Source organism: Bactrocera neohumeralis, chromosome 2, assembly GCF_024586455.1.
Source record: "Bactrocera neohumeralis isolate Rockhampton chromosome 2, APGP_CSIRO_Bneo_wtdbg2-racon-allhic-juicebox.fasta_v2, whole genome shotgun sequence".
NCBI lineage: Eukaryota > Metazoa > Arthropoda > Insecta > Diptera > Tephritidae > Bactrocera > Bactrocera neohumeralis.
Window position 1 is genome coordinate 86,442,924 of NC_065919.1, and position 16,669 is coordinate 86,459,592.

The following is a 16,669-nucleotide window of genomic DNA, read 5'->3' on the forward strand; positions in this document are numbered from 1 at the left end:
AAATTCTATTGACTTTTTTGCAGATTTTTCATTATCAAACAAGTAAAAATATATGCAATGTACGCCAAAAACACCAGCCTAAAAGCACGCTTTGCAGCAACTTGAAGTTAACTGTAAACTGCATGTCTTCCAATATTATGCTTGGCATATTAATTTGTTGTTGTAATTTTTACTAATTAAAACGCGCGGTTTTTTCCCACAAACAACAATTTAGAATTTGCGGTATATGACAAACTTTTTTATTATTATTTGTTGCTTAAATAAATTCATAAATGAAATTTGGAGCAAAAACTCCAGTTTGGCCACACAATCAGCTTGAATTGCGCTGATTTTATTTTTTCACGTTTTTTTTTATTTCTATTATTATTTTTATTTCTATTAATTTGTTTATTATTATTTTCTATTTTATTAAAATCCGAGTACATAATTTCACGCAATTTAAGTTTAACTGCAACTTTTTGTATTTTTTTTAATTATTATTATTCCTAATTAATGTTAAACGTAATTAATGTAGATGCGTTTGTTGTTTTTTGTTTTGTTTTGTTTTTTTGTTTCAAATGTGCGTACAGTGATTGATTGGTGATTTTTAACCATAACATCATTAATTATATTTGCAAAAAAATATGATATTTAACTGTTAATTGTAAATAAATTATGCCTACAATTAATTTATATACTTATACAGACTAAATATGGCTTTTTTCTTGTTTCATATGATCGATTTTTTCTTGTTGTAGTTGTCCATAATTTTTACTTATAAAAAAATTGATTTCCCGTTAAACTAGTTAGATATACATATATATAACTGCTTTTTAAAGAATTTTATGTAATTTTTCAGCTTAAAAAATGTTTTATATAAACTGTGTTATAACTTGATTGGCTAGAATGACTATAATATGCATAACGCTTGCTTGTTTTCTTTACTTTTTCTACTGTTTTTTTTTTTGTTTTTGTTGCATTTGTAGCTGGTGATTATCATTAATCATATATTAAATAATATTATTGTATCTAAACAATGCTTTGCCACAAAAGCTTTACTTAAAAATATTTTTTTTTTAGAAAATTATATTATATAAGAAAAATTGTTATTTTTTTTAGAAACGAAAATTCCGCTTACTTTTTGAGATTCACATGAGTCTACTGTTGTGAGAAGTACATGATTTTTGTTCGCAGCTTAGAGTTGATAGAAAATTATGGCTTACAATGGTTCGCTAATGCGCATTTACCGTACACCGCATATAGGGTGGCACTGCTTAAGTTTCTATTTTTCAATATACATTTGAATGCGCGTGCTTTTGCGCTGCGGATTCGAACTTTAAACGAGCTACGTTTTACGTTAAGGCGTTAAAAACTAAAAAATTTCTAAGTTTGATTGACTGTTGTAAGTTCTAGTTAGAATTGATATACTGTTATGCAGCACAAATTAATATTTAGCATTTGCTGACTTGGAGACAAGACCCGACGAGACCGTTTCAGAGACCTAACAGTCAAACGCAGCTTAAAATTAAACCAGCATCAAGCAAGAATCAGCTGAGAGTAGAGTATATTTTGTTGCACAATGATGGTGGTGAGTGCACTGGTGAAAAAAAGAACAAACGTAATAAAGTAAAATAATAATAAAGTAAAATTACACATTTATACATACCTGTTGGTTACATCGTAAATTCAGTTATGTCACCTAGTGCATACGCGCCCAATTACGTTCCGCAAGGTATGCAACGTTGGTGATATGATGTGGTGGTGTGGTGAAAGCAAGCAGACACATGATATTAGGTGGCTTAATTGACTGCTTGTTCAGTTGACTGATTGCTTGCTGCTGCTGCTGCTGCTGCTGCTCGACACATTGGCTGACACACACGCTCGTCGTACACTCATTAACACAATTCATCCCACCGGCATAAATGACGAGGATGCCGACGTGGTGGATACGGACGACGAAGCATTCGAATGTTTTCTGCCAATACTGGCATGCATTATGCCGTTATGTGGCAGGCGTATGTAATCGTAGGCGGGGATGTACAGTGGCGTCGGCGTATATACACAGTTGTTAGCTAAACGAAGGTGAGGTATACACTATTCACTATAGTAGCCATCATCGTTGCAAACAGCATTGGTAAATATATATGTATATATGTGTATATGTATTATAGGGTGTTGTTTGTACTTATACATATGCACGTGGCATGCATACAATGTCACAAAGTTGGTAAGTAGGTGATAGTGCGGTATGTGGTAGTGGTGGTGGTGGTGGGATGATGACGCTGATGTTGTTAGCAATACTCGTATAGTAGTTTATTATGTCAGAGCGTATCCTATACAGATTAGTTGTTGTAGCTGTTATTTGATATACATTATTGTTGTAGTTGTTGTTTTTCTTTTTTCTACGCGCTGATTTGCAGCCACTTGGTTTGTAGTTCAGCGCGTTAAGCGTGCTAAAAGTGGCTTGCTCGGTTGCTGTTAGTTCGTTGGGTATATCAGCGCCTGCCACTAAGTGGACGCTACGCAAACGACCTGTGGACTGTCAAAAGAGCCGTTGCTGCTTGCTTGACCACCTTGTAAACACATGTCGCTGCCGTTATTTTTGCTCTGATTTCTGCACCGCTTTACTTCTTTTGTTGTTATTGCTTTTTCTTTATATGGCATGATTGTAACATTCAATATAATTAAGAATTAATATTATTTTATTTTTTATTATATTATTTTTTTATTTATTTTATTATTTTTATATTTATAACTGTATCATTCAATATTATTTCATATTTTTGTAATAGTATTATAAATTTAATTAAACAATTTATTATTATTTTTTTATTATTTTATTATATGGCTCGCTTTCAATAGCAAATTTGTTTGTATGCCTTTAGACATCTGTCGAGTGGTGAGAAAGACAACTATTTTTACTTCGCTAATTGTTATATATTTTTTAGGTATTAATAGTTGGTAGTAGTTGTGAAGGTGTGTGTGTGGTAGCAACGAGTTAATCAATCAATCGCATCTAAATGGGTTATTTTCGTCTACCATGGCACCGGATGGGTTAGCATGTAAATAAAAAAAAAGTAGAAGAGAAAAACAAGAAGAATTTTTAGTGGTTATTGTTAGTAAATATTATTTATAAATTACATAACTAAATTTCAAAAGTGTTATTAATACACATTTGCTTGTTTGATTTGTTAAATTTCAATGATTTGGATAGTTGAATGGTGAGTAATTTGCAATTAGGCAAAGTAAGTGCTTTCAAGTGCGTACGACGGCTATTAAAACGAAAGAAAGGGCTTCAATGTGGTGAAAAATACCAGAAAAAATAGCAGCGTTCCGACTATGCGCAATATTGTTTATAAATAACGCAGACATAATTACGAAAACGCGTTAGTTTTTCATTTCTACTGCTTAATGAGCTACAAAATTTGAAATTCTAACAGAATAAAGCCACTGTGGCATAACGGTATACGAACATATTGGGTAGTCGAAAAAGTCTTTTCGTATTTTATCAATAGATGTCGTTGCAGTCGTGTATTTCCAGTGCTACCAATCATAATGTGTCATATCATATAGTGTTGGAAAGGTGTGATTTTATGCTTCATTTAACCATAAAAAAATTGAATTCGGGGAAGTTGAAAAAAAGTTACAGCTCTTCAAAAATGAGTGAAAATAATGAAGAAATTCGCTATATTTTGAAATTTTTGTATAAAAAAGGGAAAAATGCCACGCAAGCCACCAATGAAATTTGTGAAGTTTACGGAGATAAGTATGATACGAAAAGACTTTTCCGACTACCAAAAGTCACATAGTCGCTTGTTTATAAAGTTCACTTATCAGTGTCCAAACCGTAGGCCGGTTATTGCCCCTAAACAACGTACTGGCATGCATATATGTACATATTTATTTATTATGCACATAAATATGCGGGCTTAAGCAAATACTCCGAGAGGTGTGATGATAAAAATCTATTTACTAATCACGCTAGCCAATTTAATGGCAAAGAAGCCTATAAAGTCATAGATAGGCATTGTAAACTAACAAAGAAATTGTTGCTGTTGTTGTTCTCTAACGCTACATTGCTTTTTCTCACTTATGAGCGTTAACTTCTAACGGTAATTTCGATTTGATAGAATTATGATAGACAAATCGTAGCGAAATGCTAATGAAGCAACGTTAAGAAGCTTCGTCTTAGCGGCAGCTGGAGTTTGGCATGCAAAAATACCGTTTTCAACTTGGCAGCTTGCAGTTATGCAATTAAAATTATAAATTAAATTTTTTTTGTTTTACACAACCGCCTTTTAGTTAAAGCCCGCAGCATCTGCTTGATGTATGCGGAAGGAAATTTTCCATTATTTTTTTTCGTGTTTATTTTAATGTTCAAACGCACTTGAATGCACCTACAAATGCTTTTTGTTGCATTATTAATATGTACAAATGTGTGTTGGTGTGAGTGTGTGTGTGTACGCTAATGTGTCGGCGTTGATGAACTGTAATTATCTAATGCTTAACTGCCGCATATCAATTAATTACACACAGTCGTGTAATCCATCAACCTAACTGTGCATTCTTTCGTGCTTTTTTATGCAAATACAAATACATTTATGGAAAAACAGTTATTCACACTTCAATGCTTGCCACATCGATGACATGTCAATTAAACATTAACTAATTACAATTCACACACCTGTTTGTATTAATTATTTTTTCTTCGTTTTTGTTTCGTATGCTTAAACATGAGTTATAATGTATGCATGTGTGTGTGGGTGTGTGTAGATACAGGATGAGCTTTTGTATTAATAAATACTGACATTCATATTTCTTCGATTAGTGTTTTCGCTTTTGAATACATTTAGGTACTTTTGTGGATTATTTTCCAAATTATTGTCATTACTTCTGTGACTTTTTGGTGCACAGCTTGCTTGCTTGCTCTTGTAGGGTAAAAGTTATTTATACATATTAAAATTAAAGAGTTTTATTGATTTTTTTGGTTTGATTAATTTACTATAGATATTTTACTCGATGCGTAGTAAGTTCAAAGAGAATTAATAGTAATTTACAAAACATGAAAGTTTAAATTGTTTTAGTTAACTTGGCCTTTGGTTAGTCTCTTTTTTTTTGTTTTTGTTTTTGGTTTAGCAATAATATTTATAGTATACTTTATACATATATATTGTATGTATATTCATATATAAATAAGTAGTGGTGAGAATTTCTTTTCAAATTCATATATTAAGTAAGTACTACATAATGAACGCACAGTCCCCTTTCTAGCGACCGCTGCGTATGAGTAACATTTTCATATGGCGAATGGTGCACATTCATTGTTGTTTGTTAGCGCAGAGTTGAGTTGATATTGAGTTAATTATTTGTTTCCATTTAGAACAATAGGTGTTGCTTGACATGTAACCGTGGTAGGTGCAAGACATACATACACACACAATAAATAATTCTCAAAAAATGCAATAAATTTACAAATGAAAATAAAATAATTAAAATTAAATTGTTTTGAAAATTGTGTTTAAATTTCTTCATTGATGTGCGGTTTTTGCATCTAAAAATGCCTACATTAAGGTAATATATAATTATTTTTGATTTTTCACTTTCCAATATATATTTTTTTTTTAATTTTTAATGCATTAACTACTATTTTTTTATTTTAAATGTTTTTTCTACAAATGTAATGGATATTTCAAAATTCGAATTCGTTAAAAATTTTAAATAATTTTTTTTTGGAAATTTTAATAAATTAACTGCAATTGTTTTTTCTTTTATATTTATTTTAGCTTTAATTATAAAATGTTTTTTTGTACAATGTAAAGGATATTCCAAAATTCAAATTACTAAAAAAAAAAATTTTTACAAATGTAATGAATATTTCAAAATTAGAATTCTTTAAATTTTCTTTTTAATTTTAATACTTCTAATTTTTTTTATATTTATTTATTTTAGCTTTACTCATAAAGTGAAAGAAGTGTGTATGAAAACAAATGTAATGGAAAAATTCAAAATTTAAATTCGTTACTCGTTAAAAATTTTAGTTTAATAAATTAAGATTTGAAATAAGATTTTGAAATATATTTATTTAAATATGTATTTATATCAGGCAGGTTGCGAAATTACGCCAAATAATGGACTTTTATTCAACAAAAATTATTAGACACGCACATGTATAATTATTAATTATTTAAATTATATATAAAGTTGAAAAAATTTAAAATTATTTGAATACTTTAGAAAATATTTAAAAAAGATACCAACGTAATAAATGTAAATAATAAGTTTCAAAACATCGATCAAAAAAAATGTATTATGTATAAAAAATTAAAAAAATTAATTAAAAGTAACATTGAAATTAAAAGAAAACAAATTAAAAATATTTCCAAAAATAATGCAAAATTAGAAATATTAAAAAAAATTAAAAACAACATTAAGACAGATTTGAAATTAAAAATTAATAGAAAGTTTTTTTAATTAAATGTGAGATACAATTTTGTTTTAATTTCTTTTAATTTTTTGAAGAATAAATAAAATAACAAATTTTAAAACACAATTAGTTTTGAAAAATCAATTAAGAAATTTAAATTATGAATAAAATAAATAATTGAATAAAATTCAAATAAATTATAAAAAAATTAAAAATAATTTAAAAAAAGAATAAACAAAATAACAAATTAAAACTATTAAAACAAAAATTAAAAATAAAAAAAAATTTAAATTAAAAACATAATAGATTTTAAAATTAAAAATTTAGTAAAAAATATTATAAAAATTTTTATGGAATACTTTTCAAATTTTAATTTTGACTGATTATAATTATCTTTTTTTTTAAGTTTTTGAAGATAAATAATTTAAATTATGTATAAAATAAATTCATAAATAAAATTCACAGGAATAATAAAAAAAAGAATTTATTACGCTGTTAAAAAATAATAAAAGAAATTAAAAGGAAATTTAAAATAATTAAAATTAAAAAATAACAGCTTAAATTAAAAAATTAAGTAAAATTAAAAAAAATAATTGAAAACGGTTCTTTAAAAATAATTTAAAAAAATAATAATAATTAAAAAAAAAAAAAAAATAATTAAAAAAATAAAAATATTTAAATTTAAAAAATTATAGATTAAAATTAAAAATTAAGCAGGAAAATATTATAAAAAAATATGAAATACTTTTTAAATATTAATTTAGACTGATTTTTAATTTTTTTTTTAATATTTTGAATAATAAAATAGTAAAAAAATATAATGCGTGTAATAGTTTACTTAAAAAACTAAATTTTGTATTTGTTTTACAACTTTTTCTTGTTAAATAAATGCTATACCAAACACAAATTTTGATTTAAAGTTTCTAGAATATCTTATATGCATGTACATATGTGTGTAAATTCCGTTCACATGTGTGTGTATGTATGTCAATTGCTATCGATGTGTGATATAATAGAGGTTAGCGTCAATTTCGGCACCATTTTCAATGATTTAGTGTCGTAAAGTGCAACTGTATGTATGAATGTGGGAATGTTTAGAATGAAATGAGGATAAATGTGACGTTAAATGTGTGCGCTGAGGTGTATTTTCCGCCTTCAATGACTTATCTCAAGCACTTCCAAACAAATAAAATTATTTCAGATAAGCAAAGAGGCAATAAATAATGCATAAATGGAGAGTATTCTTCGTATGTAGTACGAGGGTTGCAGATTAAAAGAGGGACTCATAGTCAAGCTTACAAATTAACAAAGTACATATGTATGTATATAATTGAGATTAATTCTAAAGCGAAATATTATCGCATCGATTAGTCAATGTTAAAGTATTTTAGATATTTATTACAAATATTATTTTCTATTTATATTTATGTATAGGATTACTCGTATAAATACCGCAACCACATAGATTTGGCAGAGAAGTTAATAAATCGTTAAATTATTCATATCCGATATGGAGATACATATGTATGTTTATATGGTTAAGGCATTATTTGTACATGTACATAGAGATACATACGTGCTTAGCGCTAAGTGTTAACGACATGGAATCTATTCAATAACTAAGAACTCAAATTTTGGCTCTGATACAAGTCCTACGAGTGGTTAATAAGTGAGCTAAGAGCGAGGAGTGGAAGTGGATGCAACAATTGCTTTTTCTTTACCACGCAGCAGGCAGCTTGTGACCAATATATGTGGGTGGGTGTGTTTAAAGGTGGTTGGCGGTGCAGGCCAGGCGCCACATTGCGTAGTCCAACGGTGTATGAGCAGGCAGTACTAAAAACGTTTGGGCTCCGTCGTCATCACTTCCGTATGTAGCTTCAAATGGACGCACACAACTTCGTGACGGAGCTTCGTGGTAGGTAGTTTATTGCAGAATTTTCGTATTTTTCGAGAGTTTCATTATGAGCGTGTGCCGTACGGTTAGCGGTGCACTGGTGTGGGTCAACATTTTAGTAAGTAGATAGTCTAATTTAGTGGTATGCCTCGCGGGAGTTGGCGAAAGTGGTTACAATGTTAATAATGAGTCGATTACAGACTAGTTTAGTACACTGACTACTTACTAGATATTCGCTATTGTTTATTTAGGTATATAATATGACAATTAGTTGTTCATTAGTAATGTATGATTGTTGAAATTCTATGATTTTTAATTTTTTTTCTTGTTATTGTACAATAAAAATTATTTTTGGCATATGTGTTTTTAGTAAGAAAGTTTTTAATGCAAATCTTGGTTTAATATTGAAATGTTTTAGAAGTTTTTTTTTTCTTTCTTCGCTTGCTGAGTTGCTGAGTGAAAAAACTTTTCGTTTTGTTTTGCAATTCAACTAAATTATTGATTTTTATTTGTTTGTTTTATGCATATTTGAAAATTGTGTACAAAATTTGCGTTAATAATATATATGTATATTTATATAATTTATAAAGGTATAGACTTAATTCACATTTAAAATGAGTTGTAGCTTTTGCTTTGTTACACAATGTAAAACTTGTGAAAAAAATAAACAATTCAAGTTATAAAGCATAAACTAATAAATAACTGTAGTTTTGATAACAAGTTTTAAAAATAATTGAGGATTTTGTTTTTGCTTTTTAACACACGGTTGCATTTGTGCTTAAAAAAGCTGCACTTTCAAGTTGCTTTTACAAATTTATTGCATATACATAAACGTATGTATGTTTATCGGGTAACTGTATGTCACTATTGCAGGCAATTTGAATTGAAATACTTTTTTATACGTCTATAAATACAAAATCGCTTAAAGCTAAAAAAATTTGCTCGTACAACATACTAGAATGCACTAAAAAAACATGTATAAAATATATTTATATATATATAGTATATATGTGTGTATATAAAATGAAAACAAGTTTTAGGTACAAACTAAACAATGAGCCACACGTCTGTGCCTAATAATGGGCCCCGCACAATACAAACGCATACACACACGTGGTATATATGTATATGTATGTATGTATGTATGTTTGTAACGGACATTCGACGACGTCCCTATATAATTTCCATTTATAATGCTTTTTAATATATACTTTTTATTATGCTCCCTAAATGTAACGCTTACCTTACGTTTAAAACTACATACTTATGTATGGCGAAAATCTCTCGACACGTCACAAAGGCACAAGTCAACATACAAACAATTTAATCATTTTTACGCATTTTGGCTGCTACGCTCCTTATTATTCTCATATACATATAAAATACCAGACTTTGCGAAAAAGTTTCATTTACGTACAACAAAAACACAACTTTGAAGAAATATGTGCAGCAACAACTTTTTTTAGACGAGATAAAAAAAAGTTGTTGTTGCATATAAAGAACGGCACGCTAGAGGAGGCAATGCGAGAGCTGTGATTTTGTTTTTTATTTATCTATTCTTTTTTTTTATAAAAAACAAAATTTTTTAATTATAAAATTTTTAATTTTTTTTGTTTTTTTTTTATACATTTTTTTTTTATAAAATTTGTTATATTTTTTTTTTACAAATTTTTTTATTGATTGTTTTTTTACAAAATTTTTTTATTAATTGTTTTTTTACAAATTTTATTTTTACAAAATTTTTTTTTGAGTGGTGTAATTTGTACCAGCTTTACTTTTTTGTGGTGAAAATTTAAAAAAATCATAAAATAATTATTTCCAAAATTTAATTTTTTTTCCAAAAAAAAAAGTGCAATCGTTAATTACAGCACTTTCGCTTTGCCTCCTCAGCGTTGCATTTGAGGAAAAAAAAAACGGGAATTTTGTATGTGTATTATTTTGCGAAAAATTAAGAAAGGGGGCAATCGTAGAACACAAACTAACCTGTTGAGCTGTCAAACTGGGCAAATCATTCATTTTGTGTTAAACGCAAGAATTCATTTCACACAGCTCGGCGCTTTTTGCGGTAGACAGAGGCGTACGCTTGATTTTTGATTTTTTGTTTGGCGTGAGTGTGTGTGTTTGTTTTATACTCAATATTCAGCCCAGTTACTTAACATTGCGCGGGCTATACGCAGTCGTGCTGGTCACAGCTTCGCGCAGGCAATTAGCAAATTTAATTAATTTATTAATTTAAATATATTTTTTAAATAAAATTTATTATTACTTATTATTTTTTAATTTAAAACTTTATTTTATTTGCAACAAAATTTTTGAAAAATGCAATTTCCGCAAATTTTAGCTTACTTGTAAATTTCGCTTTTAAAAACATTATATAAAATTTATTTGCAACTTTTTTACTTAAAGAAAAAACAATATTTATGTATAAAAACGAGATTACTTTAATTTCTTATAAAAAAAAATAATGAGATAAACGAAAGATATTAATGGAGCCGACGGCATGCATACATCTGCGTGTACATAGACCGTTATTTATGTAGTTTTGTTGTGTGTATGCATGCGCCGCAAATATATGATAAACTTTAACATTAACTTTTGTTGTTGTAATTTCACTGCTTTCGATTTTAGCTTTTTTATGTAATTTTTGTTTAAGTGCTTAACCGTTATTTACTGTATCTCAATGAAGCCTGGCTTGGCTGTGACGCCGACCGCAGCCGCAGCCCTCTGATATGGATGATCTCTGTTAGCCAAACGTCGCTGCTGCTTAAGAGCGCCTACTAAAATATATTCGATATATACATAGTAAGATTAATAGGTAAGGGCATTATATTATATTATAGTTTATATAAATTCATAATATTTTTTCACATAACGTCATTATTATACATATGTATGTATGTCAATACATATATGCATTTATGTACATGTATACTCTAGATATTTAGATAGAAAATAAATTCTGGTAAACGTAAAAAATATACAATCATTTGTGCACTACATAAATATTCAATAACAAGATAAATTCTATGGTTTACAAAAAAAAAATCGCTTTGCAGACAAGGAAACAACGTAAATACTACCATTTTTCATACAAAACTACATATTGCAATGAGTGAAAGCGAAAAGCTGCAATTTCATTTGTAAAAAAAACATTATATTTGCATTTCAACTGGGCGCTTGTTGCTTTCTTTGTTGGTTCTAAGGCTTTCGAGTTTGTTACAAAAAAAAGAATACACTTGGTTTGGCGCCATTGACTGGGAGCTGAGTCTCACTTTTGCTTTTAGCAACTTCTATGAAGCGCAGAATTTATTTAATAATTTACAAAAAAATGTTCAACAGCAGATTTCGGCGGCCATTTTGTAATGTGTGTTGTATATATATACATATTTATATATAGCATATATATTTTAATATTCTTTGGAATGAATCGTATATGCTTGTTTGTTTGTTGTATGTGTTTAAGGGACAACTGATTTTTTGATAAAAAAAAAATAAATAAAAAATTCGTTTTTACCGTTAGACATGCAAATTTAACCAATAAGTGATTTCTAATTGACCGCGCTTAAAGGCTACAAAGCAGTGCTTAACCTATATACTTTAGCAATAACTTTACCAGCTAAATAACTGAACATAGACCTACGGACGCATGCTTACAAAAACGAAAAAAAAAAATAATTTAAATACAAGAACAAAAAAATGAATAAATAAAAATTAAAAACAAAAAAAGTAAATAAAAATATACATATAAAAAATAATTTTAAAAAATTAATAAAATAAATTCATAATTTTTTTTAGTATATTTGTACAAAATATAAAAAATATATATAAAAAAACTAAAAACATAATTAAAAAAATTTATATGCATATAAAATAAATTAAAATAAAAAAAAGACCAACAAAAACAACAAAAAAATTTAAAAAACTAGATAACTGAAATATACCTACAGACGCATTCTTACAAAAACGGAAAAAAATTAATTAAACAAGAACAAAATCATAAATAAATAGCATAAATATACATACATACATACATATGTATATATAAAACATAAAAAAAAAATATTTAAAAAAATACATATATAAACAAAATTAAAATTAAAAAAACAACAAACCTAAAAAATGTAAAAAAAGTAAAACAAATAAGAAAAATAAATCTTAAAAAGAAATAAAAAACCATACCAAAAAACATAATAAATTAAAAAAAGTAAAGGGACTTAAAAACTAAAAAATTAATTAAAAAATTAAAAATTAATTTAAAAAATGAAAATTAATTTAAAAAAATAAAAATTAACTAAAAAACATTAAAAAAAACCCAAAAAAAAAACTAAAAAAATATAAAAAAAATCTCATCGAAAAAAAAACACAAAATCTCAAAGAAAACTTAAATAAAATACATTTACAGTACTCTAAAACAATATGCTTACATTCAACCAGCGTCACAAACCGACAGCTCGGCTGCACATCCATAATTGCTACGAAAAGCTCATTAAAAGCTTTGGCTCTCAACCATAGTAATACTATTGTGAAGTGAAAGCTTCTAAATTTCAACTTTAACCAACCACAACACTTGTTAAATGTATCTATTTCAACCTATATGCCGTTGCTTATATTGTTTTGTGTAGTAATTAACTTTGACTAGGCAACTTAATTATTTGGACGGATATCGGTGAGCTGTAAACGATTTACACAGTTTATTTCTGACGAATAAAAACATTTTATGGCTTTTGTAGGCATAATAAATAAAATATGGTATATGTATAAAGGTGTGTACTTAACTACATTGAAAAAGTTTGAATATAGTTACTTAAAAATATGGTAGAAGCTAATAATTTCGCTTGTGTAAGTATAAAACTATGTTTAATAATAAGCTAGATACATTTATGAAAGCTCAACAAAACGTTCAAATGTATGCTTGTCGAATCTCTTTTGAAAGCTTTTTGCGAAAGCTCTTTTTAATATCAATAATTTTAGCACCATTTATGATTCGACGCCATATTGTGAGCTCTAAGCTCAATATATAACTAATAAAAGTGAAAGCTCTAATGGGTATAATAATATATGTGTTGTAGTAAATACTAGCATTTCAAATTCCAATATAATGAGTTAAACATGTCTTAACTAACTGCCTTTTCTTTAGCGCTTAAAAGATGCAAGACAATGGCACTATGTGGAAAAATGTGACGGGGAGTAGGTATAATCGCGGAAATAACGTAGAGCTATAAGAAACAAACAAATACATAAATTCGATCAAGAACCGGTACGATAGAGTATTTATTATAGATCTGATAATAAACTTGATAATAATGGTAGAAATTAGTGTAAGAAAATAAAAATTGTCTCCTTGCATTACATAACCAAAAAAATTTCAAATAGAGTGAAGAGTAAATGAAGAGTGGGTGCCAAAGAGCTTTCGTTTATCAGCTTAATTTCCATAAATGGCAACCCTGACACTCTCAAGTGATATAAAAGATTAAGTAAATTTAAATAAAATATCGAATACAGAACAGAAAATAAATAAAGGAAAAGAACACAAGATATTGAAAATTAATGTAAAATCAAATTTACATTTGAGAGAAAATTAATTTGCTTAATAAAATAACAACAAAAAATTTAATTTAAATTTAAATTGGAAAATACTAAAATTTAATATTTTAAAATTCAAAAAAAAATTTTTTTTTAACTTAAAATAAGTTTAAAAAAATTAAAAAATTATGTTAATATAAACCGGAAAATACTAAAATTAACATTTTAAAATTAAAAAAAAAAAATAAATAAATAAAACAATTTTTTAATTAAAAAAAAAAAATTTATTTAAAAAAATTTAAAAATTAAAAAAAAAAATTTAAAATTAAAAATAATTTAAAAAAATTTAAAAAAATAATGAAAACATTTATTTGATTAATAAAATAATCATAAAAAATTTAGTTTAAATATAAACTAGAAAATACAAAAATTTAGTATTTTAAAATTCAATAAAATTAAATAAAAAAATTAAAAAAAATTAAATTTATAAGCAAAAAATAAAAATATTTAGTAAAAAATGCTTAAGAGTAGCTTAATAATCCTAAAATTTTCATTAGTTTAGCATACTTCTTTTTTTAAACTAAAAAATAATATTTATAAGAGCTAGTAACCCTTATATGAGTTATCTAGATATTTAGATGAAAGTTAGACAAATAAGAAAGCGCTTAAAATATATTTTTCTCGTAACTAGAATATACTCATTATATATTTGCTTGTTATTAAGAAGTTGTTTCACAGAATCCCAAGGCACTAGAAAATAATTCCAAAACAACTATGTAATTAAAATAAACTGCTAACAAACTTTATAGACTAAACTAATTTTTAGCATAACTTACACGCTATAATAATATTGCGCACTAGCGGCTAATTAAAAATCACTTATTGGCATTTGCTAAAATTTTTGTTGCTAACTTTTTCCGCGCGAATTGCATATACGATCACTAACGGTTATATTGCTTTAGTTTACTGTTTTTTTTTTTAATATTTTTTTTTTGTAATTGTTGTTTACTTTGAGTATTGCGTGGTTTTCTGCTGATTTACTGTGCGTTTGCGCCTAAAACGCTGCTAACTTTTTTCAATAAACTCGCTTATCACTTTGCATAGAGTGTAAATAGTTTAAATTATTTATATATTATATATGTATATGTATGTGTGTGTATCATATATGTATGTACTTATACATATTAACTTCCGAGTTGCATGTGTCGCCGCTTACTTAACAAATAACAACAAAGCACAGTTACAAACGTAAGTATGTAGTCAAAATCTACGGTCTGCTTGCTTGCTGCTTTCTATAATATTTTCATTCTTGATTTTTATATTTTTTTTTTTATTTTTACGTTTGTTGTTTGTCGCTACTTGCAACAATGCTCAAATTTACAAATTCACTAAACCTATTTTTTGATTGTTGCAACAAATCTTCGCACTGCTTGCTGGCTCAAGTGGTGAAGAAATTGTGGACAATAAATTACTTTAGAAAGGGCTTGGTCGGTAAAACGTTCAAAAGACGGAGCCGGCATGCAAATATCGACCAACTGCATTTTGCCGCCAACAACAAAATGTTCGTACGGTTTATTTGTTTGTTTGTGTGTTCGATAATGTTCAAATGTGTTGGCGAACATCAGAGTGGTTACATAAGTAGGTATGTAAGGTCGCGTTGGTCATACATATATTTTGTTGTAGAAAAAAAGAAGGAAATATACAAAAACAAATTATTATGATAATCGATAACAAAAATGTAAATTCATACACATGATTTAACAAATAAAAAGTAGCTTTAGTAAAAATTAGCGAAAAAGATTTTGATACGGATTAGCATTTTTGTTGTTGTTTAAGTAATGCGTACAGTTGAAAAGCGTCTTATTTCATTTAATTTGGGTTTAGTAGAGAAAAGCGGATGATTTGCATGAGTTCAGTTATTTTCGGCTATGTATTTGTTGTTGTTATTGCGTTGGTTAATTTAGTTTACGGTTGTTGTTAAGCATTCACTATCGGCTCGAAGGGATTAGGAAAAGTAATTGCGAACAAGAGGTGCCACAAAAAAAAAAAAAAAACAAAAAAAAAAATTAAATAAAAACAACAAATTAAGAACGCTGTATTAAAATTCTAAAACTCTGTATTAAATTGCAACTCTGTGTGCGTGAGAAAAGACCTCAAACGGTAGTTGTAAAGTAGCGCTAACCACAAAACTTGCAGCTAACAGTTATATTAACAGTTAGCAAACTGTCAACATTTCTTGAAATATTCTAAAATAACGGTAAATATGAGCTAAAAATTAAAAGCAGCGGTTTCTATAAACATAGACACAACAGAGTTGCATTCTGACTTGGTTTCTAGAGTATGGCACATATATGAACGAACTGTTGTAACGGTTAACTATCGCAAATAAATATTGATAATAAACATATATATTTACAAAACCTAAGTAAAAACAAAACGGTAAATGAAAAAACAACAAGAAATAATAAATATTTAACAAAAACAAAACATGCAGCCTGGTAAATGTGTGCATAACGATACTTAATGTAAATAAATGCAGGCGAAAAACAAATTTTAACAAATAATTTTGAGGGAAAAAAAATCTCAAAAAGGCAATGGAGCTTTTTGAGTGCACAAAGGATGTTTCAATACAGTATTTTATAACAAAATAAACAGTTATGAACAATTCTTATTGGGCTAGTTGACAATTTGACACATAGCCCTTCCAAACATGCGTCTCCTAACCTAACTTTTTGCCTAAACTCTCTGTAAGTGTCACTCCAATCTGACCCTAACTGTTTTTCATCGTTTCAAACTGTAAAATGCGACTCCTAACCTAACATTTTGCCTAAACTCTCTGTAAGTGTCAC

General features: G+C 27.5%; 1 protein-coding gene across 7 annotated transcripts in view; it reads right to left on the bottom strand.

The window, feature by feature from the left end:
- Nucleotides 1-216: 216 nt before the first annotated feature.
- Nucleotides 217-16,669, bottom strand: part of LOC126758923 (protein held out wings) — a 122,604-nt gene continuing 106,151 nt past the window's right edge. Inside the window, exons 8-9 of one of the 7 annotated variants that reach the window (XR_007666924.1) lie at nucleotides 1,646-2,051; nucleotides 217-1,576 (exon numbers count right to left, since the gene is read on the bottom strand). Coding sequence is in view for 2 of the 7 variants with exons in the window: in XM_050473387.1 (XP_050329344.1) it covers nucleotides 10,965-11,074 (110 nt within the window). In the remaining 5 variants the exon portion in view is untranslated. Of the gene's footprint in view, nucleotides 1,577-1,645; nucleotides 3,015-9,484; nucleotides 11,075-14,512; nucleotides 15,356-16,669 lie in introns of those variants that run through there. The other 6 variants (XR_007666928.1, XR_007666926.1, XR_007666925.1 and 3 more) reach the window with 6 other exon arrangements.